This window comes from Tiliqua scincoides, chromosome 1 (genome assembly GCF_035046505.1).
Source record: "Tiliqua scincoides isolate rTilSci1 chromosome 1, rTilSci1.hap2, whole genome shotgun sequence".
Lineage (NCBI taxonomy): Eukaryota > Metazoa > Chordata > Lepidosauria > Squamata > Scincidae > Tiliqua > Tiliqua scincoides.
This window is the reverse complement of record NC_089821.1, coordinates 129,256,410-129,283,725: the sequence shown is the minus strand read 5'-3', so window position 1 is coordinate 129,283,725 and position 27,316 is coordinate 129,256,410. Positions and strand designations below refer to the sequence as shown.

Here is a 27,316-nt window from a genome sequence, read left to right as displayed (position 1 = left end):
CTGCCATGCAAAAGGTGAGTGACTTGCTGGTTAGGGCAAGTCCATTGACTGGGCTTGCACCCACCTTGCCTGGCTCCCAGCACGTGTCTGCGCAATGAGCTACCAGCATCCTGCTTTGCCTGAAGCTCCAGATGTGACTTGTTCAGTTCCTCCCCTGGCATAATGGCACCTTCCAGTCGGTGGATGTCACCACACAGACTTTTTAATGTCTGCCATGGAGAGACTTGTGTGTTTGTTTCATACAATTGCCCTCTTCCAAGGGAGCTATCGTTCTACTTTTGCTCTGCTCTGCTCTACTCCAAAAGGTATTCCTTAGTTGGATGTTTGTGTGAGTAGGATGATGTTACTTCAACCCTGAGTGCAGGGGCTCCTAGTAGTTCTTTGCTTTTGCTCCTTTGCTTCTGTTTGCACTGAAATTCCTGTAGGTAGTGGGGATACTTTGGCATCCTTGTGCTATGTGTGTTGTCCTTGAAGCATTTCACCATGATTGTAGGTGGTGCCAGTTATGTTGCTCATACACAGAGGTTGGCAGAGGGGTGTCGCCCCAGCATTGGTTACTCATTGGCCCTGAACCTGCTCCCACCCCAGCTCGGTTTAGTGAGCACTGATGCACCAATGTCAGGATGCTGCTCCACGGATAATGAACTTTGTGTTTCCATGGATGCTGGGGGTGTTACTGGGAAGGGCTGTTGCTGGGAAGGGTTGCTTTGCCAAGGCAAGCTTGACATTTGGCTCTAGCATTAGAGTGCCATCAGTGTTGCTTTGCCAGGACAGGATTAGGATATGACAGATGTCATGCCAGCACCAGCACACCATTAGTGTGGCATCTGAATAGGACTGGGCCATTAGTCATTGTTAAACAGACCAGTATTGTATGATACAGACAGACTAGAGAGGTGCTTGACATGAATCACTGTCCATATAAATCCAGAATCATATTCATGAATTACATACTAAAAAGCAAAATTCAAAATAATTAAATAAAGAATAAACATCAAAGAAGAATTAAATAATTTCTGAACTACACAAACAGGAACTCTAAAAATAAGTGACAAATGATGGCATGAGCACGTTTCATTTTCATAATCAAATTTATGTTGTGAAGAATTTAATTATTTGTGATGATTATATGCATCATAAGGAATACCAGCTATGAATATCTTTGTAAATATGAAGAGCATATGCAAATACAGCAAACAGCCTCACAATTTAATGAGAAAATGCAAGTTTATTGCTGGAAAATGAATGAAATGCTTGTATTATTCAGCCACTATGAATTCCCAGCCAGTTATCTTAACTCTGAGGATGCTAGCTCATATGGAAGCACAAGTAAGGTAGTCTAAACCAGCAAAAAATGTTTTAAATTCTTTCATTGTTTCAGGTCAAGAAAACTGATTAATTTTGTAGGTATCAGAGGTAAACATTAATCAAGAAAACTGATTAATTTTGTAGGTATCAGAGGTAAACATTAACATAAAAATGCCTTCTTCTTGGCCACAGGAAGAATATGCATATAATTCAGTTATAATAACAGCAAAGTTAAGAACAAAAAATACAACTTACAGCCCAATCCTAACTAAACTCCTGTGTGGTGATGCAGCAGTGCAGTGCAGATTCCGCTGCATCTCAACCAGTGCAGATTCCACTGCATCTCATGGGAAAGTTTTGGCTGCTGTATGTCCCTTTGCCCTGGGGTAAGTCCCAGAAGCCACAATGGGTCAACTTGGTAATGGGTCAACTTGTGATATTGCTGGCACATGTCAGAGTTGATCAGTGCAGACAGATCAGGCCTCGGAAAGGGGATAGGACACTGCACACAGGTGCTGTCGATCCCATCCCCCCTCTCTGGCTGGATTCACTCAACCCTCACCCCATCTCCATCCTGATCCATACCCTCGTCATCCTCGCCCCACCCTTTGCCCATCCCTGCACAGGAGTTACCTGCTCCTTGGCACAAGTCCAAGGAGACCCATTGGAGCCAGCAGCCCTTACCCAGGGGTAAGGGGAAATGTTTCCCCTTGCCTCTGACTAAGCCGCTGCTGGCCACAATCCTGCACTGGATACAGTGCAAGCCTCCTGGCTTGCCTGTTCCAGAGCAAGTTAGGATTGCGCCCTTAATTACATTCAAACATCAAGAATCAATTTACAGATTTTATAAATAATTACATACCTGTTTAGGTCCCATACTTTGCTAGTTTTATCCATAGAAGCAGAAGCCACAAAATCTCCGCATGAATGCCAGGAACAGTCCCACGCTGCATAGCTGTGACCTTCTAGGGTCAGAATGCATCCACCCTTTGTGAAGTCCCATAACCGAAGTGTTGTATCTCCACTTGAAGTAACCAATTTTGTTCCACTGTTGTCAAAAATTAAAAATCTAGGTTACACAATCAGGCAGTTTTTCAGCTAAACTTCCCAAGACAAAATAAAGCCTAAATTTCCCTATTTACATTTTTGCTGCATTATAAACTTTATTAATTTGCTTCAATATTTATGTAAGAGCTGCTTACAATAGCTTATTCCCTTAAAGTATGTTTAAGAAGGACCCTAAAATAAATGTTCAATTAATCCTTGCTTAGTTTCTCATAATAGTAGTAGTATTGATAGCACTTTCACATTATGGCTGTAGTCTTAACCAACTTTCCAGCACTGACATAAGGGCAACGCAACTCCGATGTAAGGGAACAAATATTGCCTTTCCTTGAGGAGGCCTCCATGACTGCCCCCCAACTGCAGGATGCAGCACATGCCCCAGTGGCACAGCTAAGTCAGTGCTGGAAAGTTTGTTAGAATTGTGCCCTATGTTGTTGTAAGCCTTATAACAATCCTATAAAGAGGATTAATGTTATTATCATATATAAGGAGGTGATATTGACACAGAATGACCTGCCTAAGACCACCTGCTGAACTCATGACCTAGGTCACATTCAAATTGGGGACTTTCTAAATGTAGCTTAGTTTCAGAGGGGTGGAGGAGAGGTTGGTAGGGGAGATCTTGAGTGGGTTTGTGGGAGATGTGCAGGCCTTGTTGCATTCCCAATGATATTTATGAATGCTCAAATGATTCATGATTGTGGCACCTTCATGTTCTGGAACCATTTTGCAAACTTTCATTGAGAGTGCAGTTAGGCTACAGCAGTGGTTCCCAACCTTCACTCAAAGGTAAGTGAACAGCTAAATGCTTGCAGGGCCATTGATGATGGTACTTCTGAGTTCGTAAAAGAGTTTTTTTTTAAAAAAAACCAAAAACTTACTTTTGGACTTACTTGGTGGCGGTGGCAGCGAGAATCTGACTTTTGTGGCGTCTCCAGCTTCCACCGCCATTGGGTAAGAAAAACCTTTTTTCCTTAGTTGTTCACTGAGGTAGTGCAAACCTGGAATTCTACCATCACTACCTTCCTGCCGCTACTGCCATTTGCCACTCCCCTTAAAGAGGAATTGGTGTTTTCCATTGCCCGGGGAGGGGTTGTGACCCCCAAGTTGGGAAACACTGGGCTAGAGTGTAGGCAAAACACAGAACTTCCAATCCTTTCTTCATACTTTTTTTTTTGGGGGGGGGGGAAGGGGGTAATACCCTGATATTTCAGGACAGAATAAGTGTAGTTGTTTCACCTGCTACTGATTATCATTTGAACATACTCATGGCCCAGTCCAAGGGGATTTAAATCCCTTTTCCCATCCTAAGCCTCCCACTCTGGAAGTGTCCTCCATGTATATGAAGAATTCCTGAGGCTTCTGATTTAGACTAGGCTCTAAGACCAAAATTCTTCACAACTGTTTGTGAACAGTTCACAAATATCATATCTGCTTCTATCACTTTTTGATACTGAAGAGATGGACAGACCAGAAAGTTTAAACAAGAAGAAGAATTAAGTGTAATGAATATTTTTACCATTATTTCCTTTACAGAATTAAAATTTTGACACCCCAAAAAATCCCTCCCAGAACACATTTTAGAAAAAAAAATTCCAAGATTTGAGTTAGATATATCTGGTTATTTATCATCATGTATTAACATTACTATGCATGAGTTTTACATCCTGGTTCCCAACCTGTGGTCTGTGGACCACAGTTTGTCCGTGAGACCCTGAGAAGTTGTCCATGAGGTCTCAGGAAAAAAAAATTGCTTTTGATCACTTCCACTGTCTCACCAAGCTAGCAATTGCCATCGACCACCAAAGGGCAGTCCATTCTCTGTCCTCTCCAATAGTATGATTGGGTAGTTTCTCAACAACACCTTTCAGCAGAGCCCAAAATTATTAACCTCTCAAATGCACTGCAGAGCTCTCTCCAGCCTCACACAGGATGGTTGCCCATGGTTACTTTTTGAAAATGGGAAAAGTAATTTAAAATTAAATGAGAGGATGCTAGAAATATTTCTGCTTTTTGATTCATCAGAAATGAAGGTGATGTGTTAGTAGATTATTAATAAAGTCAGAAAGACAGGTTAAAACACACTCTGAAATAACTTCATTTATTTTCAGTGTACTGCAAAACCTGGAGTAAAAAAAATGGTTCTGCTTTTACAAATACTGCTTAAAGGCACAAAACATTACCCAAAGTAATGATATATCTATAAAGTAAAGCAGGTATAATTTGCAAATATTTCTTGCTATTCCTCTGCTATGAAGGTTTTATTAGGATAATGCAACATATTATGTCCCAATATCACACTGATTTATATTAATATAATGTCTGAACATAAAATTTCATTCATAATTGCAGTATCCCATGGTTGTATATGCCTAGGAAAGCATGAGTCCAAAGCTTTGAGATGGGGAGAGAAGGACAGAAACTGAAAGTGCAATCCTGTCCAACTTTCCAGCACTGTTGCAGCTGTGCCAATGGGGCAAGTGCTGCATGCTGCAGTGAGAGGCAGTCACGGAGGCCTCCTTAAAGAAAGGAACATTTGCTCCTTTACCTTGGAGGTTTTATCTTTGTGGTTGCATCTGTGCTGGAAAGTTGGATAGGACTGGGCCCTGTGTCTCTGCCAATGCGAAGTGATGCAGTCTCCAAAACACTGACAGGGTAGTTGTCTGCACTCCCAGAAAGTGTGGAAATGTGGTCAGGATCCCCAGTTATCTCAGATACCTGTACCAGAGGAACTGAGCTGCTTTCTGAAATGGCAGACTTTTCAGGAAAATAGCCACAGTGTGAGAAACCCTGGGAGTTAACGGCCATATCAATAATGGACTACTCCAACCTGCTGGAGTCGGCAGATCTATTCATTTCAACTGAGAAGCTGGCTTTATGCGCTTATATTTAAAGTGTGGAAAATAACACAAAAGCTTTTGGTTTTATATATGAAATGCAAATGAATATTTCCTCCAGTATGTTCCCAAATCAAATATAGCTGAGAAAACAGATGAGCACTGCACGTTAAAGGTTGGAATTTCTGGCTTTAATAGGCTGGGGAGAAAAGTGTTTCTCAGAGATTATGGCTCTCCGTTTTGAACTTCTTTACAAGGGTTGACATTAAAAGTCTATGAGGTAAGAGTAGAAGTGCTTACCTCAGCTGTCACAGCACCATCATTTTAAGGTAGTATTAAAATATTCCAAGTAAGACTGACAATCAAGACATCAAAAGGTTTCTTGGGCCTTAAAGGGCCCTATCCTATCCAACTTTCTAGCTCTAAAGCAGCTGCAATGCAGCCCTGAGGTAAGGGAACAAACATTCCATTATATTTAGGAAGCCACTAATTCCACCCCCACAGCAGGATGCAGTGTGCACCCTGTTAGCATGTCTGCGTCACCACTGGAAAGTTGGATAGGAACGGGCTCTAAGAATGAAAATTTTGCCAGGTATGGAAATGTCACACCAGATAAAATTCTCCCTTCTATGAAACAATTAAAGGTATGAAGAACTTCTCAGACTCCAAATCTGGCCATGGCAAGGTAGCAAAAAGAAAAATAAATAAATAAAAACCCTGCCTAAGTATTAGAGAGAGCTATCCTTCCAAGCAAAAGCCAACCCACAGACAGATTTGCATGGGAAGGCACACTTTAGTAGGTTGGGGAGGAAGGAAAAATAAACATTTTAATCAAATCCATTACCTACATATTGATTTTTCTTTGCCAGGCTGATCCTGCAGAATATTTATAAAGCATATGACATTGAGACATTTGGCCAAAGATACCAGATTAGACTAAGCAAAAGCACAGCTTCTCTTACAATCTCTCATATTTCCCTTCAAAGTGATTTGTTGCTTTGTCCAAGAAAAGGCTTTTGATTAATTTAAAAAGAAAAAAGAGAACAGCAACATTGAGAAGACCAAAAGAAAAGTAGGGTCAATTCAGTCACAAGATTTTCAGAAATATATTAATTTGGTTCTAAAACGTTGTTTTTAGAATGCTGTATTATTTCAATATGCTTTCAGTCTTTTTCTTTTAATGTTAAAGGTTTTGGAGAATTCACAGATATATCCCAGATCCAGTCCCTGTTAAATTTTTCAGTTGCTAATGACAAGCGTAGCGGGAGAAAATGGAGCATTCAGTCAGAGTCTTTGCAATTGGTTTTGACTGAGGGAAAACTCCTGTCATTATACAAGATATAAAATACTCCCTTGAGACTTTGCAGTGTTTGTATCACAAGTGTGCATTGTTCTGGTTCATAAAGATGGGTAGGACACCAAATGCACACGTTTGGCAACACAGAGAGACAGGATGGTGTAGTCGTTCAGAAATTAGACCTTGAAGATTCCAGTTAAATCCTTGCTCAGCCATGAAGCTTCCTGGGTGACCATGCGCCACTATCTCTCAGCCTCACCCACCTTGCAGGGTTGTTGTGAGGGCAAAAGGAGGGAAGGAACTATGCACACCACCCTGAGCTCCCTGGAGGAAGGGTGGTATAGAAATGTGGAACATAAATAAATAACCTGAGAGTGGTATAAAAATGTGAAAAATAGTCAGGCCCTAGGGTCAGAGGTTGGTGTCCAATGTCATAAGGCTGTTTCCGCCTTGCCAGGAGAGGGATGGACTTACAGGGGTCAGCCACATCCCTTGGGGTTTGCAGCCCACTGGGCTGTCAGGATATGGCCTCAGACACTCCCAGTGGGGGGGGGGTTACAACACCCTGGGCCCCCTCTTCAGTACTGAAGTGTTTGGTTTGGTTCTCAGGCAGGTAGCCTTTACCCACGCTGCCTATGTCACCACACATCAGTCTGCCCTTCATCGTGGGCCATCCCTGCTTTATAGGGCCTTTGGGCACCCCTTTCTCCCTCAGGTCCCTCAAAAGGGTGCCTGGCCCTGCCCTTGTGGATCTTCCCTGGTGGCTAGTGGCACTGTAGGAGGTGGCCAGGGACGCTTCTGGACTCCTGGTTCAACTGGCCTGGCCTCAAGGCAGCCTGGCTGGTGTCTGAGCAGTGCTGCAGTCCCAGCCATGGAGGCGGAGCCTGCAGTGGGCATTGTCGACCAGTGACATCAACACCAGAGGATGCCCATGAAGGCCGTGGAGGCTCCCGGTGTCCTCCTTAGAGACTACAGGACACCCTGGTGGATGCTCCACATCATACCCTTGCTGTCCAGACGCGATTGACAGCTGGAGGCGGCTGCAGAGGTTGAGCCGCAGCTGGGCCAAGCATCACTCATCTGTAGTTGCTGGCCTCCCCCGGGGGTTGACGCGACAGCAGGGGGAGCGGCAAGGGGCCTGCTGCCTCTCCCTGAGCCCTGGGCAAACCACCCTCCCTCAGAAGCCCACTGTCAAGTAGGTCGGGGGCAGGCCGGTTCCCAACATAAACATAAATTACCAATATGCCAAAATATTACAGACAGACAAAAAGGTTAAGTCACACAGGTGAAATAGTCATTTTACACTGAGTCATATTTATCAAAACAGCTAAAATGAAAACTGTATGGAAATGTATATTGATTAAAAACCTACTGAGACTAGTTCCTGTTGCCAAGATGGACAGAAACATGATTTTGCCAACATTGCAGGTTTCTTTAAGGAGTTCTCTTGGGAGGAGCAAAAGCACTTTGAAATTCCGAGATCACACATGCAAACAGGCAGCTAATACGTGGATATTTAAGGCTGCAATTCTACACAAACTTACCTGGAATTAAATCCCATTGAACTCAATGGAGCAAACTTCAGAATAGACACACATAGGCTTGCACTGTAAGCAGAGGTGTCAATAGTGTCGTTGTCACCCAGTATGGTAACTCATGGCGTTACCACCATAGACCACCTCATAAATGTAATACTAATGTAATAAATAACAATAAAATAAATATTAACAATGTATCACGATTTTTAAAAACTGTAATTCAGACTTAAACTCTGAAAATGTGTTCTCATATATGTTCTGAGGGCAGCGGATTGTGTGTGCAAAGTGCTCTGACACAGTGGCGGCCATTCTGACAAATGCTTAAATGGCTTGAAATGATTGAATGATGTCTGGGGTGCCTCCCTATTTTTTTATGCATTAAACTTTGCCATTTTTTAATGTTAAATACTTGTGAAATCACATGTTCACAAGTTCTCTTCTCTCTGTTAGAGGTTGGCTACATCAGGTGGATTGATCCAGGCCTGAAATGTATGTAAACAAATACTTAGAGGAAGAGGCCACCTGGTTCAATCAGAAGCAATGCCTGAAAAACGACCATGTAATTTTTACAAGGGTCAAGAGCGCAGTAAAAGCTTTCCACATCTTAAAGCACCCTCCAAGCAGAAAACAATTAAACAGTGTAATCCTATCAGGAGACATATATGAGATCAATCTGATGAATAATGCATTGGAGCTATTTGCTGCATCTTCAGTGGTCATTTTGAATATATAGTGGCCATTTTGAAGGTATCAGCAGCCATCTTTGAACATCCACAGCAAATTTGAAGCTATCCATAGCGATTCTGAAGCTATGGGGACCTTTTTTAATCATCTGTGATCATTTTTAAACATCTACAGCAATTTTGAACAGTGAAGTGGTAAAAATTTATTTATGCATTTTTTTTGTGTGTGTCAGCCCCCTGAGGACTTCACCCCCCCCCCCCGGGCACCATCATAGTGATGCCCTTGAGTGTAAGGAACCCATTCTTTGTTCCACTGTGTAAATATGCATAAGCCAGTGGTTCCCAAACTTTATTGACTGGTGGCTCTCTTGACCTATTGGGTCATTGCATTAAGGCTACAATCCTATGCAGGATTATGGCTCAAGAGGTAGAGCTGCCGCCTTGTATACCTGAAGATCTGGGAATGCCAGTTCAAAACAATCGTGTCTGAGAGCTGCCAACACACTAATGAGTGGACGCTCGGTGAGAGAGAGGAAAGGAGAGAGGAGAGTTGAGAGCGTGGGAGGCAAAGCAGTCGGAGGGAGACCAGACCAAGAAGGAATCCAGCTGGAATCAAGGCATTCTATGAAATATTAGAACTATTGTAAAAATCCCTATGGGTGTTTAGAAGAGCCTGCCTATGTAAAGCACCTTGAATAAAAGTCTGAGGAGAAACCTGATGACCAAGAAAGGCAGTATATAAATATCTATCATTATTATACATCGTATTGGGTGGCAGGTTTTTAGTGAGGATTCTGGAGCTTCCCTGGCTAGTTTCCGCAACTCCTGGGGAGCCACGACTCACAGTTTGGGAACCACTGGCATAAGCAATAGGTCTAGCCTTTAAGTAGCCCTTCCCATGCAGTTGCTTTTCCTTTGTCTCTCTGCCTTTCTAAACAAGAGAATTGCATGAGAAATCTTATTGTTCAAAATGTTTCAGATTTCTAAACTTGCACACATGTGCATTCAAAACAAATGAAGTAGCTATTCTTATATAAGCAAATTAGTTGAACTGCTTTGTCCAAACGAAAGGTATAATTTCCACAGACTATCCATCCTTCAGTTTGTGACATGGCTACAAACTCTTATCTGTTGTAGCAGAATTTGTCCTTCTCTACAGGGCTGGGAAATAACAATCAAGGTAATTTAGTATCTTTACTAATTAAATCTGACAATATTTAGACAGACAGTGAGTCTAGACAGTTTAGTCTAAACAGCAATTTTTGAACCGTTTATTTTGTAGAGGTGCCAGTGAATTCAGCAAGACTACTCCAAATTAAGCTACTTGAGGATTTCACCCCAAGGTTTACAGGATTACTGTCATACATTTTCCCAACAAAGAAAGAGCTCAATTCCAGAGTGCGTTGAAATTAATCTCTCTCTCTCTCTCTCTCTCTCTCTCTCTCACTCACTCACTCACACACACACACACGTGCCACTGCAAATAGTAGTCTTAACCTGAACATTGTCAGTAAAAGCTTCAAGGCAAAATGCCCTATTAGACATATGATAATCTCTTCTAAGATGGGACTTCTGAACTCACTGTTGACTCCATATCAAATGAATTTGCCAAAGCCCGTGGAATAACAGCCACTTAAAACAGCGAGGTCAAATCACATAAGTTAATGCTTTTTTCACAGCTTCAATATGAGTAAACGTGTTTTTCTTAACTGGAGCCAAGAGATGTTACTTTACCCTGCCGTATGAGGCAGCTCTTGAGTCACAAGTATGACAGGGCAATCCTGAGTATTAAACCACCTTGGCTGCATAAATGTGTTCAGCACAAATGATTCACCAAGCTTAAAGCTTCTCTTTCAAAGCCAAGGAAAAGATCTCTGCTATTATTACAGTATTTGTCAAACAAAAAAATGAGCATATAATACCTAAGCAATTAGTCAAATATTAAGGAAAGAAGACAAATTACTTACCTCTAAGTATACATTGCCCTTAACCCCCCTCCCCCCAAAAGAGGCGACAGGTTGTTTGGAATATAAATTGGGCCACATCGATTAAAGAAAGCCATTCAGAAATCTGAAAACAACTCAGCAGTGATTCTGCCTCCCAATTTCACCCCCCTTCAGTGCTGGCATCTAACCTAGAGGGAACAGCAAACAGCATCTCTTCTCTTTATGCATTTTTCCCCGACCCTGATTCCAAGCTGCAGATCATCAACTGACAGAACAAGCTTTCTCAACTCCAACCAAGATGTTAAGGAAGCCAAACTGCATTGCTTCCTCCAAGCTGGAAAGTGTTTGAGGTTGATTTTGCAACTCTAGTCACATTACAAGCCAGCCTGCCTAACAGACTGCATCTAGAGATCAGTACAGGTCTCCCCCGCAAACCTGCTTACCTCAAGGCGCACATCAAAATCCCTACTCCAATCCCTGGCCTGTACCATATCTGCCACATGAGACCAGCCAGTCTAAGAAAAGAACCTAGCCCAAGAAACAGTCTGCCAATAAGGGCTGGGCCAATAAGGAAGATGGCAAAAAATTCCTACAACAACCAGCTAGTCTCAGACTGCCAGAAGGTGGGTGATGGAGGCAAAAAAAAAACATCAGCTCAGGCATCAGGCATCAAACATCAAGGCATCAGCTGAGGAACAGAAAAGGCTCTCGCTATAAAAGGGTAAATCTTCACCAGGCACCTTAGTTTTGGGCAACAGGAAAAAGATAAGCCAAATATACTGTCTTAAAGCAAAGGAACCTATCATGGCCTGAAGTAAAGACGAGTTGAAACAATGAAGACATGGAGCCAGGGTTTCAGGTTGAGTGCCAGGAGCAAGAAGCTACTTTTCTGAGCTAGCCCCCAGCCTTTATTTCATTCTCATAAAAACAATACAAAACAAAACTCGGGTTACTGTCGGTCACTGATAAGACACTTCTAGCAGGCACTAACACATTCCTAACTTCTGAACACTAACCCTTATCTCTATACCATAACTCATCCCTGTTTACTTGCACTGGGCTTCACGCTCTCAGCTCAGACCGACAACATGAGCTCAGAGTTTGCTCTGCGCAGAAGTGAGTGTGCTCGCTCAATTGCCATGTCTTGCTTAAAGCTCGAAAGCCCAGTGCCTCTGCACTGCTACAATGGCCTAGACAAGTACTCTGTCCTTCATGGTACCTGCTGCTTAATAAACTTAGTGTACAATCCTATCCAACTTTCCTGTGCAAATGCAGCCACAATGCAGCCCTGAGATAAGGGAACAAATATTCCCTTACATTGAGGAAGTGTCCATGACTGCCTCCCCACAGCAGGTTGCAGCAAGCATCCCACTGGCATGGCTGTATCAGTGCTGGAAAGATGGACATGGCTGGACTTTTAGAAGACATGAATAATCTTCCAATGTAATCTCCCTGAAAAAATTTTCCCACAGCATGCTTTGGTATCTTGCCATACATGGAAAGTAATTGGCAATGTTGATTTTTCCAGAGGGAAACTGGGAGTAGTTGTTTTGTGCCTTAAGGGCCATTCTGAATCCCACAGAGGCTGCAGGCAGACATGCACAGCCTCTGCAGGTTTCAGAAAGCCCTCTAGAGATGACTGGAGTGCAGCTCTGGTCACCGTTGGAGGTTTTAAGGGGCAAAAAACCACAGATTTGCTTATCCACGGTTTTTGGTATCCACAGGGGTCTGAGAACAGATCCCTTGCAGATACTGAGGCCCCACCTGTATACTGCTTTTCAATAAAAAAGTACACGAAGCGGTATACAAAAAAACAAATCAAGAAGTTAAATGGCTCCCTGTCCCAAAAGGGCTCACAATCTGAAATAATTATGTGAGGAAACTGAAAGTGGTCTGTATCACCATGTGAGAACCTGTGGACAATCTGTGTGGTTCTAGACATTTGTAATAGCAAATGAGGCAGATCTTCTTAATGCTGTCTCACTTGCTTTGGGCAACTGAAGTGGCCACTAAAAATCAGGATACCTGACACTTTACATCTATATTTATCTAAAAACAAGCAATATGTCTATGGAATTTTTTTTTTTTTTTAAAGCTTGGGTTTAGGAACCAGTTTGGCTTTTAGAAGCTTTTTTCCTGGTTGACATTGATTTATGAGAGCATTATCATTGTCAAGAAGATTGATTTAGTGTGCTGTTGAGGTATGTGGTACAAAATATAACCAAGCTTATTGTTTGAGTAGATAGAGTATACAGACTGAAAAATCAGAAAGAAAGGATAGGGTAGCAATCCGAACTATTCATTCTCCTTAAAACATCAGAACACTATACCTTTTCTCATACACAGTGGAGTTTTCCTAAGTAAGAGAATATTACAAAAGAAACCCAAAGTTAGAATTACAAATTCTATATGTCTATTTTGCGACAGCATCCCAAAATAAACCAAGATAAAGACTACATTATTTTAAAGTTTTGATAGAATGATGTGCTATCAAAGCAGTTTGCAAACTTTAAAATGCAAAGTACAGGTGGGTTCTCTTTATCCACTGATTCAAGGCCTACAGATTAAACCCACCACAGATCTCAGACCACAGCTGACGACCCACTGAGTCTCCTGGATGCTGCTTCCTCGGTCCTCAGAACGCCGCCAGGGGTGAAGCAGCAGGTGTGGGGGCAGCGAATGCAGGGGTATAAATCGGGGGGGGGGCAAATGTGGACCCCTGGCCCCCCTGCCAGGCATACTACTGCCCTGGGTCTCAGAACACCCTCTGGATGCAGGCAGAGCACAGCTCCAGTCAAGTTCAGAGGTCTGGGTGCCCTGACTCATGAATTTAATTATCCGTGGGTTTCAGTACCCGCAGGGGTTCAGGGAAAGGGACCCCTGCAGATGCTGAGGCAGCACCTATACAGAGTTTTGTAAGATGAGTTACGGAGAACCATTTTGTGCAATGGCAAATCCAGACTAGAAAAAGTTGGTCCGGATTACGTCTATTGACTTCTGAGTGGTGGGCAGATTTTCTTTGTATTAGAAGTAAAGAGGGAACAGCTCAGTGGCAACACCTATTCTTCATACACAGAAGATCCCACTTTCAGTTTCTGGCAGTAAAATGTAGTCAGGTAGCAGTGCGGGGAAAGTAAGTCATGAATACATGTCAAAAGACATGAGCGAACTACAACACTGAGAACTTAGAAGTTAAAGGAACCCAGGGCCAGCCATATGAGGGCAACTGAAGCAGCCACCTCAGGAAGCTAACTGATGAAATTCTGTTCACCTACTTGTTTCCACTACTCCCCCTTCTCCTTCCACACCCTGGATTGGAAAAGGAAAAGGTGGGCACAGAGGAAGAGGAAATGTGGAGGGGAGTGCTGAGCTAGAACACTGGAAAGTAGGAGGAGCAGAGACTAGCACATCACTGGGGATTAGGGGCAGTAGTTGGCATGCTGTCTCAGATATCAGTAGGTCTTTGGTGGTCCCTGGATGAACCCTAAGGCTGCAATTCTGTATACCATTGGTTCTCAAATTGGTGGGTCACAACCCACCAGAGGAACTGGAAAAAAGCCATTCTGCCTTAAGGGGAGTGGTCTGGAAAAGACAGTAGCAACAGTGATGCAGCTATTGTGGCACCGCAGAGACCAAGCGTTGTTTAAACTTACCTGGGGGGGGGGAACCATGGCCATCAGGAAGATGGGGGAAGCTTGCAGCCTCCTCTGCACCCCTTCCCACTGCTGCAAACCGCTCCAATCAGAGATCAGAACTCGCTTCCAGTTTTCAATCAGCTTGCAGCAGCAGGTTGGACTGCAGAGGGGGCTGCAAGCCGCCCCTTGCACCCTCCCAAATGCAGCACTATCCCCAGATAAGTTTAAATGACCCATGGTCATGGTGACACCCCCCTCCTCTGCCAAGACTTATGGGGTTCCCAACTCCCTTGCAGAAGTTTGGGAACCACTGCTATTTACACTTACCTGGGATTAAGCCCCACTGAACTCAGTGGGATTTATGCTTGAGTAGACATGCATAGAATTGCACTGCTAGTCCAATTTGGACACATGGGTAGATGAAACTTTCACCAAGCAGAATGTGGGAAGACTTTATTCAAATACACAGCTGACAATTCTCCGTTAAGCCACCTAATCTTTGATCCCACCCCAATTTACCTTTTATCTCTGGGATATTTAGTTAATCTCAGTGCCAGTTCTGGACCCTGATCAAAAAGCCATTGCTGTACAGTCAAAATGAACTATGCAAATTTTCATCAATGTATGAAAATCATGATTTCCATAATTTATTCCAAAGTAAACTATGGCTTTTTTTCAAGCAGAACTCAAGACCATACATGCACTTGTAAGGCTTAAAGAACACTTAAACTTGTTTTCCCGGGCTCCTGAGATAGCCACGTAAGAGGTGCCCATTTCCATTCTTAAATGGTTTGAAACATAATTTAGATAAGTGTTCCCAGTTATGGCTATACTTTTCAATTTCATTAATTTAATTTAATTAGTTCTCATAGCTTGAGCTTGAGCACTGCAGTCCCCACTATCCAAATGGGGGCAGGCACTTTCCCTCAGATAGTAGACCATTTGACTGTTACCATGGTTAAACTGTGATGGGCAGCCCGATCCAAATTGCATGTTGTGCTGGTGTAGTCCCCCTGCACCCGATCAGGAATGTCGCAAATGTGCTATAAGGCACATTTGGGTCGACTGGTAAGCCGTACCAAGCGCAATGACATGCACTGTCTTGCTGGTGCCAGCTCAGAACCCTGCAGAGGGTACTGAGTGGTACAGGGGGTGGGAGAGGGTAGTGGGAGGGTGTTCCTGGGGTGGGGAGGGGGCGTTTTGGGGCAGAGGAAGAGAAGAATGAGAGGCAGACTGGGCCAGAGGATCCGCTGTGATAGGCCACATCCTAAGCCCTATCCCTGGCCTGAGCAGACTTACAAGGGTTACTCAGATTTGAGCCAGCTATATAGCTGGTACAGATCTGAGAAGCCCTATACGGCAGGCTGGGGCTTGACACGGGGTAAGGGGAAAAACGTCCCCTTAACCCAGGGTAACTTGTAGCCTGCACCTAACCTGTGCTGGATACAGCGCAGGCCACTCAGCCTGGCTGTTCCAGAGCAGGTTAGGATTGCGCCCTAGGAATTCTGAAGAACTGAGCATGATCAAATATCAAGGAACAGGTTGGCATTACAGCTGCCCACATCACCTCGGTCCACTGTTTGCGTTCACTCACATTGTACACAAATACAAGAAAATGTGATAGCCTTGTTTGTCCACTGCCTTCAAAGATTAGAAGGTTGCTTTTGACGCTACTAGATAAGTGTCACTACTGATATATGTATATAGAGAAGCTATATAGTATATCTCATTTTTCACATGACAACTGCTTTGGTATATAATCTGATTTAGATCCAGCAATAGCTAAGTAAAGATTCCACACCATAAATTCTGCATATCGGTGGATTGATAGGGCTGGCAGATATGAAGATTCCCGTATGATAATGTTCTAGGGTGAGGGAATGGCGATTGCAGAAGATTGTGGACAAGAGTTTATCGTGATCAGTAATCCACAGCAATTTTAGCAATTTTAAGGTGGGTAGCTATGATCGAAGAAAAAGGAGGAGGAAATATATACTGTTAAATGACAATGTGACCTAGAAACCACTGAAATGTGTATGGGGGGGTTGATGATAGGTAGGTACAGAAGGAAAAATTGCAGGGTAGACTTAAAGTTGTAGTAAGTAGTAGTCTGCAGTACATAGTAATCTTAGCAATTTCAGGTGAGTAACTATACTTGAAGAAGATGGTTTGTACGATTAGGTGACAGTATATGACACACTAACTATTAAAGCCAAAGCACTATGGTTGCAATCCTATACACACTTACCTGAGAAAAGTCCCACTGAATTGACATGTATAGGATTGCTTGTCAGTCTTTGTTAAGGTGATGTGCAGCCCAATCCTATTTGTGCTTACTTGAAAATAAGACCTTCTGAGTTCCATGGTTCTACTTACTCCCAAGTAGGCAAGTAAAGGATTGCTTCCTTAGAGCCCAATCCTATGCATGTCTCCTTAGAAGTAAGCCACATTATTGTCAATGGGGCTTACTCCCACATTAAGAGTGGACAGGATGGTAGTCTTAGGGCACAATCCTGACCTGGGCTTGGGTCGGGTTGTTTGCGCCTCCTCAGGAGTCAGCTAGGCCCGAACAAGCCTCCGTGCTGACGGAGGCACCAAGCCTTGCGTCGGCCCAGGGTAGGTTGGCCCAGCCTTGCATCTGAAGTAGGTGGGGAGGGGGTGGAGAGGGAGAAGTTCCTGGGTGGGGGGAGGGTGGGCGGTGGGCAGCCCTGAGGGGTGGGTGGCCCCTCAAGAGTTGGCTCAAGTCCGAGCAGACCCATAGGGGGAAGGGCGCCTTCCCAGAGTTAAGAGGAAAAGTTTTCCCTTGCCTCTGGCTGAGTCACTTTTGGCCCCTATCCTGCGCTGGATACAGTGCAAGCTTCCTGGCTTGCCTGTTCCAGCACAGGATAGGATCGCGCCCTTTGTCACACTGATTCCATAGCTAATGAGGCTCAGACCATGGTTTTATTTTTATTTATTTTGATTACTCGTGAAGTAAATTCCACTGAAATCAGTGGAATATTCTAAATAAAGATGCAAAGTCTTGGGCTATAAATGCCAGTCACGTCTTTGAATATCAGCCTGGCACAAATGGTGCCTCTGGGAATATAATCCAGATCTTTTTAGAATCTAGAGTGTTTTGACTAGGGAGATCTGAAACTAGGGAGATTTGACTAATCTAGGTTTGTGGCACCTCTAGTCAGCTGGACCTGAACACACTGCTTATTCAGATGTAGCAACATGGGGTGACTGTTGAGTGTCATGGCCATTCTGTTGAGGGTGCGCTCCAGATTGAAAAAGGATAAGGATCGCTCTACATCAGTGCTGTGCACCAGATAAACTATTATAGTTGTTGGTGTTAACAACACTTTTTAACAAGAGTGTTCACAAAGCCCGACGCCTTGGGTTAGGAAGTTCATAGCTGTGGTCCACCTCTTCAAGCTCATTCACAGAGCTAGGGGGAGGATGAAATCTAACTTGCAAAGTAATCTGTACATTAACTAGGGGGTAGAAATGAAAAAAATAAAACAGCACGTTTTATTCAGGCAGCATATTTGCTTGTAGCATAAGCCAAGATCACATGGGTATAGCAGCCCTTTAGTTCGAGTTAGAACATCAGCTACTGATCACCGATTCAAAAACCCTCACTATCCAAATGCAGTCAGAATTTGAATTGTATTGAATGCACCATTTTCAGGAAAACCCTAAATTGGAAGAATTCTACGGGTTCTCTAATGTCTCCAAATGGCAGACAAATAAAACACAACAGTTTTCTATTCATTTTACTCCATACAGTGAGAATAAATTCAGACTGGCTTATTTTAATTTTAATAACTGAGGGAGAAAGAGGGAAATCTTTTGAAAACTGTGTTCTGGTCAAAGACTAATGAGAAATCCCTGGAGGCCGAGTCACTGGGTGCCATGGTAACAATACATGATCAAAATCTTATTAGTATGCCTAGCAGCTCTACAAGTGATAGCGTGCTCTTCTAATTTTTTTCTCATTCCAGAAATGAGTTTGATGTCCATGAGGCCAATAGAGACTACATTATGTTAAACAGCCAGACTATTTAAATGGACATTCATATATGCAGTAATCTTGCAGATATTATTAAAGGCCTAGATCTCATGGAGGAAGGGGGATAAAACAAATGATTTGCTTTTTTACAAAAGTACTTTATTTACATTGATTCATTTTAAGTTTCAGTCTTACGAAGTTACTCTTTGTAAAAAAATAAATCCTGCTTTAAAATGAAATCTCTCCATAGTTCAGTGCTAAAAGGGTTTTGGTTACCCTTTGAAGTCACCCAATATGTGTAAAATGGATGGATGGATTTAAAAAGGGGCGCAAGAGTGGCATCCAAGGTTAGACAAGTCAGGGGTCCATGCAGGGTTTTGCCCCAGGGCCTCCAGCAACATGACAGGAGGGATCCTGCAACAAAATGTTGCAATTTTCCAACCCTAAATTAGGGCCTAATCCTATTCAGCTTTCCAGAGCTGATGCAGCCATGCCAATGGGATGTATGCTGCATCCTGTGGTGGGGGTGCAGTCACGGAGGCCTCTTCAAGGTAAGGCCTCCTTTACCTTGTGTCCTTACCCTGGGGCTGCATTGCAGCTGCATCACCGCTGGAAAGTTGGTTAGGGTTGGGCCCTCAGCCCACCATGTTTTGGCTGTCAATTGTTATCTAAATATTTTGTTATTCTTGGGGCCACTGCGTATGCTCACATTGTAAAAAGCCTTTGAGGGTTTTTTTTTACATCTCCCTTGGAGTAGGTTGCACTGGCTTCTGTGGTGCTTCCTTCAGAGTGAATATGTCCCAGATCACACTGCAGGTACTAGGCAGGCAACTTAGTTTACTTGTCACACACAGCACCTTTTACCACATCTTCCTGAGGTTAAATCTTAATGCTTTATCCTGACTTGCTTAAAAGTAAACAAGCCCTGGAATGTTTACTGTCATGGATTACAGCACTCAGTCTGTTTCAAATCTTCCCAGTTATTTTCTTTCCTTCTTTCTATGGAACTTCTTTTAATTCCTTTCCTCCATTCTTTTACACATTCAGTGCATATCAAATGTATTGTGCTACTCGTGATTTTAAAAAACGTTATTTTCCTGACTCGCCGCATCCTGTTTCTGCGCAGGAAATAAGTGAGAGTGAATGAAATTAATGAGTGAGTGCACCATGAAGCATCTAGGGGAGCCCATATTCTCTCTATGTAACTGTTACGCACCATGGGAAGCAAAGTATTGTGGAGCTTTGAAAACTGCTAATATAAACCTCTAGAGTTCAATAAGAATCCACATATCTTAACCTTCTTTGGCTGCTATTCTCTCAGTGCAGGTATGTGGACTTTAGATATAGAAGACGAGATTATTGATCAATCTGTCTAAAATAGTGTTTAAAATGTATGTTTATTTAAAAAAGAACAAAAAACTATGTTACAGTTTGTTCTCAAGGGGTGAACAAGGCTACTTTTCCAGAGTGAAATTAAGTTGATGACCTTGTTCTCTAGGACAACTGGGAAAAAATTAAATACCAAAAAGAAAAAGAAAAAAATAAAAGAAATCAATTAAAATATTTAGAAATGATGTTTAACATGTGTCTAGTTTGTCCTTGCGACTAGCACGGAGAGAGACTGTGAAATCTGAAAAGCCTATTACACTTGGTTAGATCCACAAGCATGTGGACAGAAGTTTGAGACGAACAAAATACTGAAAGCAATCAATCTTAAGTCAACATAGCAAAAGCCAAAGCAACATTTATCTGCATGTTTGGAAATTCAGCAAAGAGCAGTCAGTTCACTCAGAATACAAAGTCATCAAAGCAGGCCAGCTAGGAAAAGCAAAGCAAACAGGAACTTTCCCAGAAGGGATTAGTGTTGGTTCACAATGCTGTTTTTACTAACCTTGGATGAAAGCAGCATCCAGAAAGCCAATCAGTATGACCTTCACCCTTCATGATGATGTTGCCATTAGGGAAGGCCCACATTTTCCATAGACGGTCATCACTTCCAGTGACAACAATGTCCTTCCTTGGATGTAAAGCCAGGCTGTGGGGACAGAAGGGGTAAAGGAGCAATTAAGAAAAGGAATCAAAATGTGTCTTCTTACATGGAATCAAAAGAATCCCTGTATCCCATGTCACAAGTATTGCTTCATGAGCTATTAAGTCCCATGTGAACCATAATTAATATTTATCAATTACCTAAATTTTCCTATAGGAACCCTTTAAATATAGTTGAATAAAAATAAAAACACACCAAATTGGAAACCATTCAGATCAATTTCAGTTACTACTGCAGTTCCAGAAATCAATCACCAGGAAAACCTTACCCCAGTACCAATGTTTCTGAATACTGAAAACATCATAATTGTTTACAACAGCAGAGTACCTTCAAATTCTTGAGAACTCCATGATACAGATGTATACAATCTTTTTCTTACCCTCAGCCCTGCACAACTGCAACCAACATTTGCAAAGGAGAACAGGTTATGGGGCCTGTGGTAGAGAGGCTGCCCCAAATCTCTTTGTCCAGATTCTCCACCATGCCAGAGGTTGGCTTGGGCAAGGAGAACAAAATACTATACAGTTTACTCATTTGCGGACTGCATCAGTTTAGATGCTAGGCTGTGAGGATGGTCCCTGTGGTCATTTTGTCTGTGGTGTTTTTAATTTATTTTTTTTTTACAGTGTCATCTAGTATTTCAAAGAAGCCCTTTACAGTCTTCTCAAATGTTCATCTTCTTTATCCTGGGAGATTTATAAACAGAAAGTCACTCCCATTTCCCTTACACATATCCAAATCAAAGTGAAAAATTGCTCAATCACCATATTTCACTATCCTCAATCTGGCTGCATCCATGTGGAACATTGTCATTCCTTGCCTTTTTTCTAGATTTTCCTTTAAACATCTCTCTCTCTCTCTCTCTCTCTCAGACACACACAGCCTTTAAAATATATATAATTGCATATATAATTGCAAATACATATAATTGTGTGTGTGTGTGTGTGTGTGTGTGTGTGTGTGTGTGTGTGTGTGTGTATGTGTAGGCAATTATATTTTCCAAAGTGCCTTATAATAATCTGTATAAAGGGTGCTTGGTAAAAATAACATGTATAGCATATCAGAGAAAATAAGCTCTTGCCACTGGGATGTAATGCAGAATGTACAATTCATAGGGTTTTCTCCCCTTTCCTCCTAATTTTAATTACAGTGCTCCTACAAAATGTTCAAGCTGCTCAAGAATCATACAGCCTGAAGTGAACACCATTTAATTAGCAGCTGGGTTGGTGACACAAGTACGGTGGGACTGTCTCTTGAAAAGAATCACATTCATCCTCAAAGAGTACCATACGTGTAACATTAATTAGGTGCCCCTGCCTTCCTTTTGGCAACGAAGCATTGTGAAAAAGTTTTGCTTCATCTTTGTTCATGAGGTCTAATGATTTCTAGTACAGAAGACCTGGTAGAGCCAAGTGAAAATACGTAAAAAGGCATTTCACATGTGATAGGAGCATCTTTTCTCCCTTAAGTTTAAGGCTAAGCAAATGCAGAGAGGCAATTTGAAATTTTGTGTTCAAATGTCAGTTTGATCATGAACTATGATCACAACTATGAGATTGGACATATTGGAGAGGGAAAGGAGATTGAGAACATCCGGGGTTGAGTGTGGGAGACTGAGAAAAGCCTGATTTGTGCCCTGCCTTCCATTTCAGGTACTGTACAAAGCCGCTGGCTTGGCCAGAGGTGTGAGTCTTTGGCACAAGCTGAAGGGCAAGAGCCAAGGACTCTTGGCACTTAGACCTGGGCTCTCAGTCATAGTGCAAGACCCTTCTAGCATTACATCAGGCTCCACCATTGGTCTTCTGTCTGCTGAGAGGGGAGGAGAAGGAAAAGAGGAAGGCAGCAGTGGCAGAAAGCAGGTCATCTGCAGGGGTGGTACAAAAGAGAAAGCCTCACCCCTTTTAGAACTGTTTCTAGAGTGGTGGGTATTTGGGCATGCCTATGGGAGCAGTTTGCAGCCAGTGAGGTCACCACTGAGGGGGCAACACCATGTGGATTGCCCATTTGGTTCATAACAAGGGTGAGGACCCTTCTCTTTCTCCATGGTTGGCTTAGCCTTGGCAAGAGAGCAGCAGCGGCCTGTTTAGGACCTGGGAGCGTCTCTTAGGTAGAGGTCCACTGGTGCATGGTGGCCTATGTGACAGCTAGGTTCACTAAAAGGCTTTTACCATTTTTCTCTCTCTTGTTGTTCTTTTGGAGACCATTGGGGGGCAGTAGAGTGGGACTGTGGGAGGTAGGGTTAGAAAGTGATGTTTGTAGGTTTAAATTATTTGGGGGTAGGCCCCTGCCAGATGATGTGTCATTTTTTTATACTCTGTGTTTATAATTTGTATATTGAGATATGAATTTGTGTTAGCTTCCCTGGGCATTTGGAAAGGTGGGATATAAATCTTTTAAATAAATAGATTTATTTGGAAGTGTATTCCAGAGAAATCAAGGATCCAATAATCTCAAAAGGAAAGTATTAAAAATATATGTTTCTAGCATAGTTGTCAAGTTTCTCCAAAAGGAGAAAAATAACTGGTGAACAACTAGCTGAAACATGCGCACACCCTCCCAATTATTCAGTTGAGGCTGTGTAATTAAGGAAGTTGAATATTTTCAAAGCAAAATATCAAGAGGCAGGAAACATCTGTTAATTTATAGTTCTGTTATGATTTACAAGATTTTAGTAAGTGATTGCAAATAAATTGCATATTGTTATAAAACAGTGAACTACAGTGATTACAATAACATGCACAGAGAACTGTGATTAGTAGATGGTCTTGTTTGAATTATTGCACATACCCCCTTACCAAGGGAAAATGTTTTCAGACACCCTTGTGGTTGCTGAAGTGACAGTCACATAGAAGAAATCTGACAGCATTAGAACTTGTGTGAAACATGCCATGTACTGGAGCTGAAATATTTGGTTGGAACTTTCCATATGCAGGTGAGTAGGGTTGCGGTTTTTGTGCTCCTGATTTGGTGATGAGATTTAACATTCCAGCACAAGCTGAAGCTATTACTAATTTGCTACTTGACACCTCCAGTAATTTCTATTGTGTAACCTTTGCCATTTTGCATTACATGCATTTTCACAGAGCCCTGAAATAAGCTGTCTTCTTTTTACAACGGGAAGAAAACAACTGTTCCCCAATGCAATTCTAGCCTGACCAACTTGAAATTATGCAAATTGCTTTTGTAACAGCTCCGATCTGTAGCTTGTCTGGGATTAACATTCGTCATTATTGTCAGCAATTCCCAAGTTTCTGTTGCATGGCAGCTTTTTCACAGATGGTTAGAAGCACTGCTGTAGTCGGCATGCATTTATAAAGAATGTGACACAAAACGTGCCACTTGACAAGTTATGTTAAATTACAAAGGTTTATGAACGAGGGTGTTTCAAAATTAATTGAAATACACAGTATTAATCTGCCAATTCAAATTTCTAAATTAATATGAAAACTGAATGCATTATGTTTTTCAAGGTCACTTTTACCTTATTAGTTTTGTCATGTTTACAGGTGGAAGATAAGTTGTATCACATTTCCTATCTAGAGGGCCTGTGAACTGAACTGTAATCAAAGCAGCTTGGGGCTGTTATTTTCCCCTGTTTGTATGCGTAGCGAGGTTGCGAGAGGCAGGGCTGGCATTAGGAGCTGCGGGGCCCAATTGGTAACATTTTTTGTAAGGACCCAGGTTCTTACCTGTAGAATGTTATAGATATAAATAAAATTTATTATAGACTTTATATCTCTATGGTAGAATGGTAAAGCTATCAAAATGTGTGCTTAAAAAGTGCATGTGAGTTAATGGACCAAATGGATCTAAGCACATTTTAATACAAAACTGCATACATGAAAGCCTACAAGTAAACAAACAAAATGTATATATTACCTTTGAAAAGTAAATAGTTACAAAACCACTTATTTTAGTGACTGTGAAATGATTAGCAAATATATATATATATTTTTTTTACCCTAATGTGAGGCACAGGGCCCATTTGGGAGCAATTGATCCAATTATGTCAAGCCAGCCCTGGGAGAGAGCATAAGATTTCAATGCTATTTCTCTTTTTCTTCTTGGTTCTCCCTGACTTTTCTCTAAGCACGAAAGACACGGCCCAAACTTGGAGAGCTTATGATTATTTAAACACAGAATCTACTTTACCTTAGATACGAAACCTACAGGAAGGGAAGTGGTGCAAGAGCATGAAGCAAGTGTGGAAATCTGAAAACTGCTCTTGATCTCACTATGTGCACTAGAGGACTGAATTCACACCTTAACAGGTCATGCATATTCCACTTCACTCACCTGATTCAGACCACATAATATATAATAGACATACCCAAAGAAGAACATAATCCAAGGGCACTGAGTTCTTGCCATTAGCTATGAAAGACCTTAAATCAAGAAGGCTGCAAACATCAGTGTTCCACTACCTGTCATGGGAAGCTTTATATTACTCATAGTATTACTTAGTATTTGCATAATATTTTTTGAGTACGGTAAACATTTCACAAACATTACATTGGTGCTGTCTTTACAAGAACACTGTAAGGTAAATAAAGGACCAATTGTATCCCTGAGATACATTCGTATAACACTATATGCATCGGCACAATGACAGCTGCAGAAGCCCACCATCACCACCACCACTTGATGCTCCACAAATACAGGTACCAGAAAAGCTAAATGCCATCATAACCCAGGCATAGCTCAGAATGTCAGCAAAGTCTGCTGGCAGAGTGGAGGAGGAGAGAAGAGTGGAGTATGGTATGGGCAGAACATGGAGGAGTCAACTGAAGTCAGAACCTAACCTATGTACATTCAGACTATGGACACAGCCCCAATGCTGAAAAATGCATAGGAACCCCATAGGAAGCAATAGGGAAGAAAAAAACACACACAAGGAAAGTATAATACCCACTCTCCCACAGTAGAGTTCAGGATATACTGTAGACAACATCTGGCAGTCAATTACAGCACAATCCCAGCATATAAGCCCCCACCAGAGCAGATCACATGGCATGAGAATACCACTCTGGTCTCCCAAATGACGAGCATGCTAGTCAAGTGTTTCTCAAACTTCCCAGGAGATTTACTCCTGGGGTAAGTCTTTGCGAAGGCGGGGGCAGAGGCAGCAAAGTGATCCCCAGGATCGCACCCCTGCGGGGGGGGGGGCTATTTATCAACCAACCTTACGTGCTCCCAGGGTCCAGGGGGTGTGGGGAGCCCTGCGGAGCCCTTTCAGGGTTCCCCGCGGCTTCTAAACAGTGAAAGTTCCAAGCGCGATTAAACCAGAAGTGGAATTTCCAGTTTCATCATGCTTGGAACTTTCACTGTTTAGAAGCCACGGGGAACCCTGAAAGCCCTCTGCAGGGCTCCCCACACCCCCTGGACCCTGGGAGCACGTAAGGTTAGTTGAAAAATAGCCCCCCTTCCCCCGCAGGGGCGGGATCCTGGGGATCGCTTTGCTGCCTCTGCCCCCTGCCCCGGCCCCTTAAAGGGAATGGGGCATCGTTACACGAACTGGTGGGTTGCCTCCCCCAGTTTGAGAACCACTGTGCTAGTCAGTCAACTTCCATTTCAGCCCTCTCCTGTTCTGGGCCAAGCTCTGCTTAGCAAGTTGTGTCCTCCAAATGTACCCAGTTTATAGTTAGTGGGGAGATAAAGCTGTGCTAGAAAGATGCTTTCTTCCTCCAAATGGAGCTTCCCTTCACACCAAAAAACAGGAAAGGGGGCACCAAGGGAAGAAACTGGGTCTACTAGCCACTTAGCTAACAGGGATTAAATCATGTTTCACAATTATTGCAAAGTTACCGAAGCTGCTCTTTTGAGAGTTCAGTATTAACAGTCTTTGTATCTACAGAAGTGGTTTCCAAACTAGTAGGTTACGACTCACCAGGGGAACCAGAAGAAGGCCTTAAGGAGAGTGGCCTGGAAAAGACCATTGGGCCATTGGGAAGGTGTGAGTGGCTCTCAGTCCCCTCTGCAGCCCTCCCCACTGCTGCAAACTGCTGCAATCAGAGATAGGAACTCACTTCTGGTTTTCGATCAACCCTTAGTCACGGCAGCAGTGCAATCACTGTGGCGGTAGCGGCCCCCTCTGTCCCTGCCCCTGCTAAGACTTATAGGTTTTCCCAACTCCCTTGCAGGAATTTGGGAACCACTGATCAAACTTCGGATTGCAGCTTCAGGTGTTTCTCGATTATGCTGGTATATATTTTCAGGCTGAACCTTTGAAGGAAAGTGAAGGTCTTTTCTTACACACAGAATAGTATTCCAAACTGTCTCTGCACAAAGATTCATCCAGGTTATGGATAGCTTCATAAGAGAGAGATTATGAATAGCTTCAATGAGAGACAGAAGAGGGGGGAAGGTTGAACTCACATGAACACAGGAAGCTGCCTTATGCTTCATCATACCATTGGAACTACAAGAACTACAGTTCTTTCCTATCCTGGACTGACTGGCCAGTTCTCCAGGGTTTCAGGATTTTTTCCCAATCCTACCTAGAGATATTATTGTGGGACCCCCGAGAATCAAAGAGCGCACGCCCCTGCTTAAGCCCCCAGTTAAAAGCTTCCTTGACCAAAGTCAAGGCCTGTGTAAGCCTGTGTATGCCTTGACCAAAGTCAAAAAGTCTGTACAGCCTGTTTGTGTCAAGAAGCAGACAAAAGGAAAGGTGTAACAGACTTTGGGTCAACCGCAAGTTTGTTTATTTCCTGTCTGAAGCTGCAGAAACAGCGAGCTAAAAAGCAACATGAACAGGTAGTCGTCTGGTAAAGAAAAAAGTTTCCGCTCTATGCTAGCTAGCTGTGAAAACTAGAGATAACAAAGGAGGGGGCCCATCCGCCCAGGTAGCCTCCCCTGGGGTGTTTACCCCAAAGTATGCTGACACCCAAATGCTTGCTGGAAATCCCCTCACCCGATATGCTGTTTGCTAATCAAAAAAGTATCCAAGGCTCTGCAATT

At 42.8% G+C, this 27,316-nt stretch overlaps 1 protein-coding gene across 1 annotated transcript in view; it reads right to left on the bottom strand.

Moving 5' to 3' along the window:
• SPAG16 (sperm associated antigen 16) overlaps positions 1-27,316 on the bottom strand; it is a 521,477-nt gene that overhangs the window by 241,526 nt on the left and 252,635 nt on the right. The window contains exons 11-12 of the mRNA XM_066622076.1: positions 20,198-20,341; positions 2,171-2,356 (exon numbers count right to left, since the gene is read on the bottom strand). Of these exons, the coding sequence (XP_066478173.1) occupies positions 2,171-2,356; positions 20,198-20,341 (330 nt within the window). The remainder of the gene's footprint in view (positions 1-2,170; positions 2,357-20,197; positions 20,342-27,316) is intronic.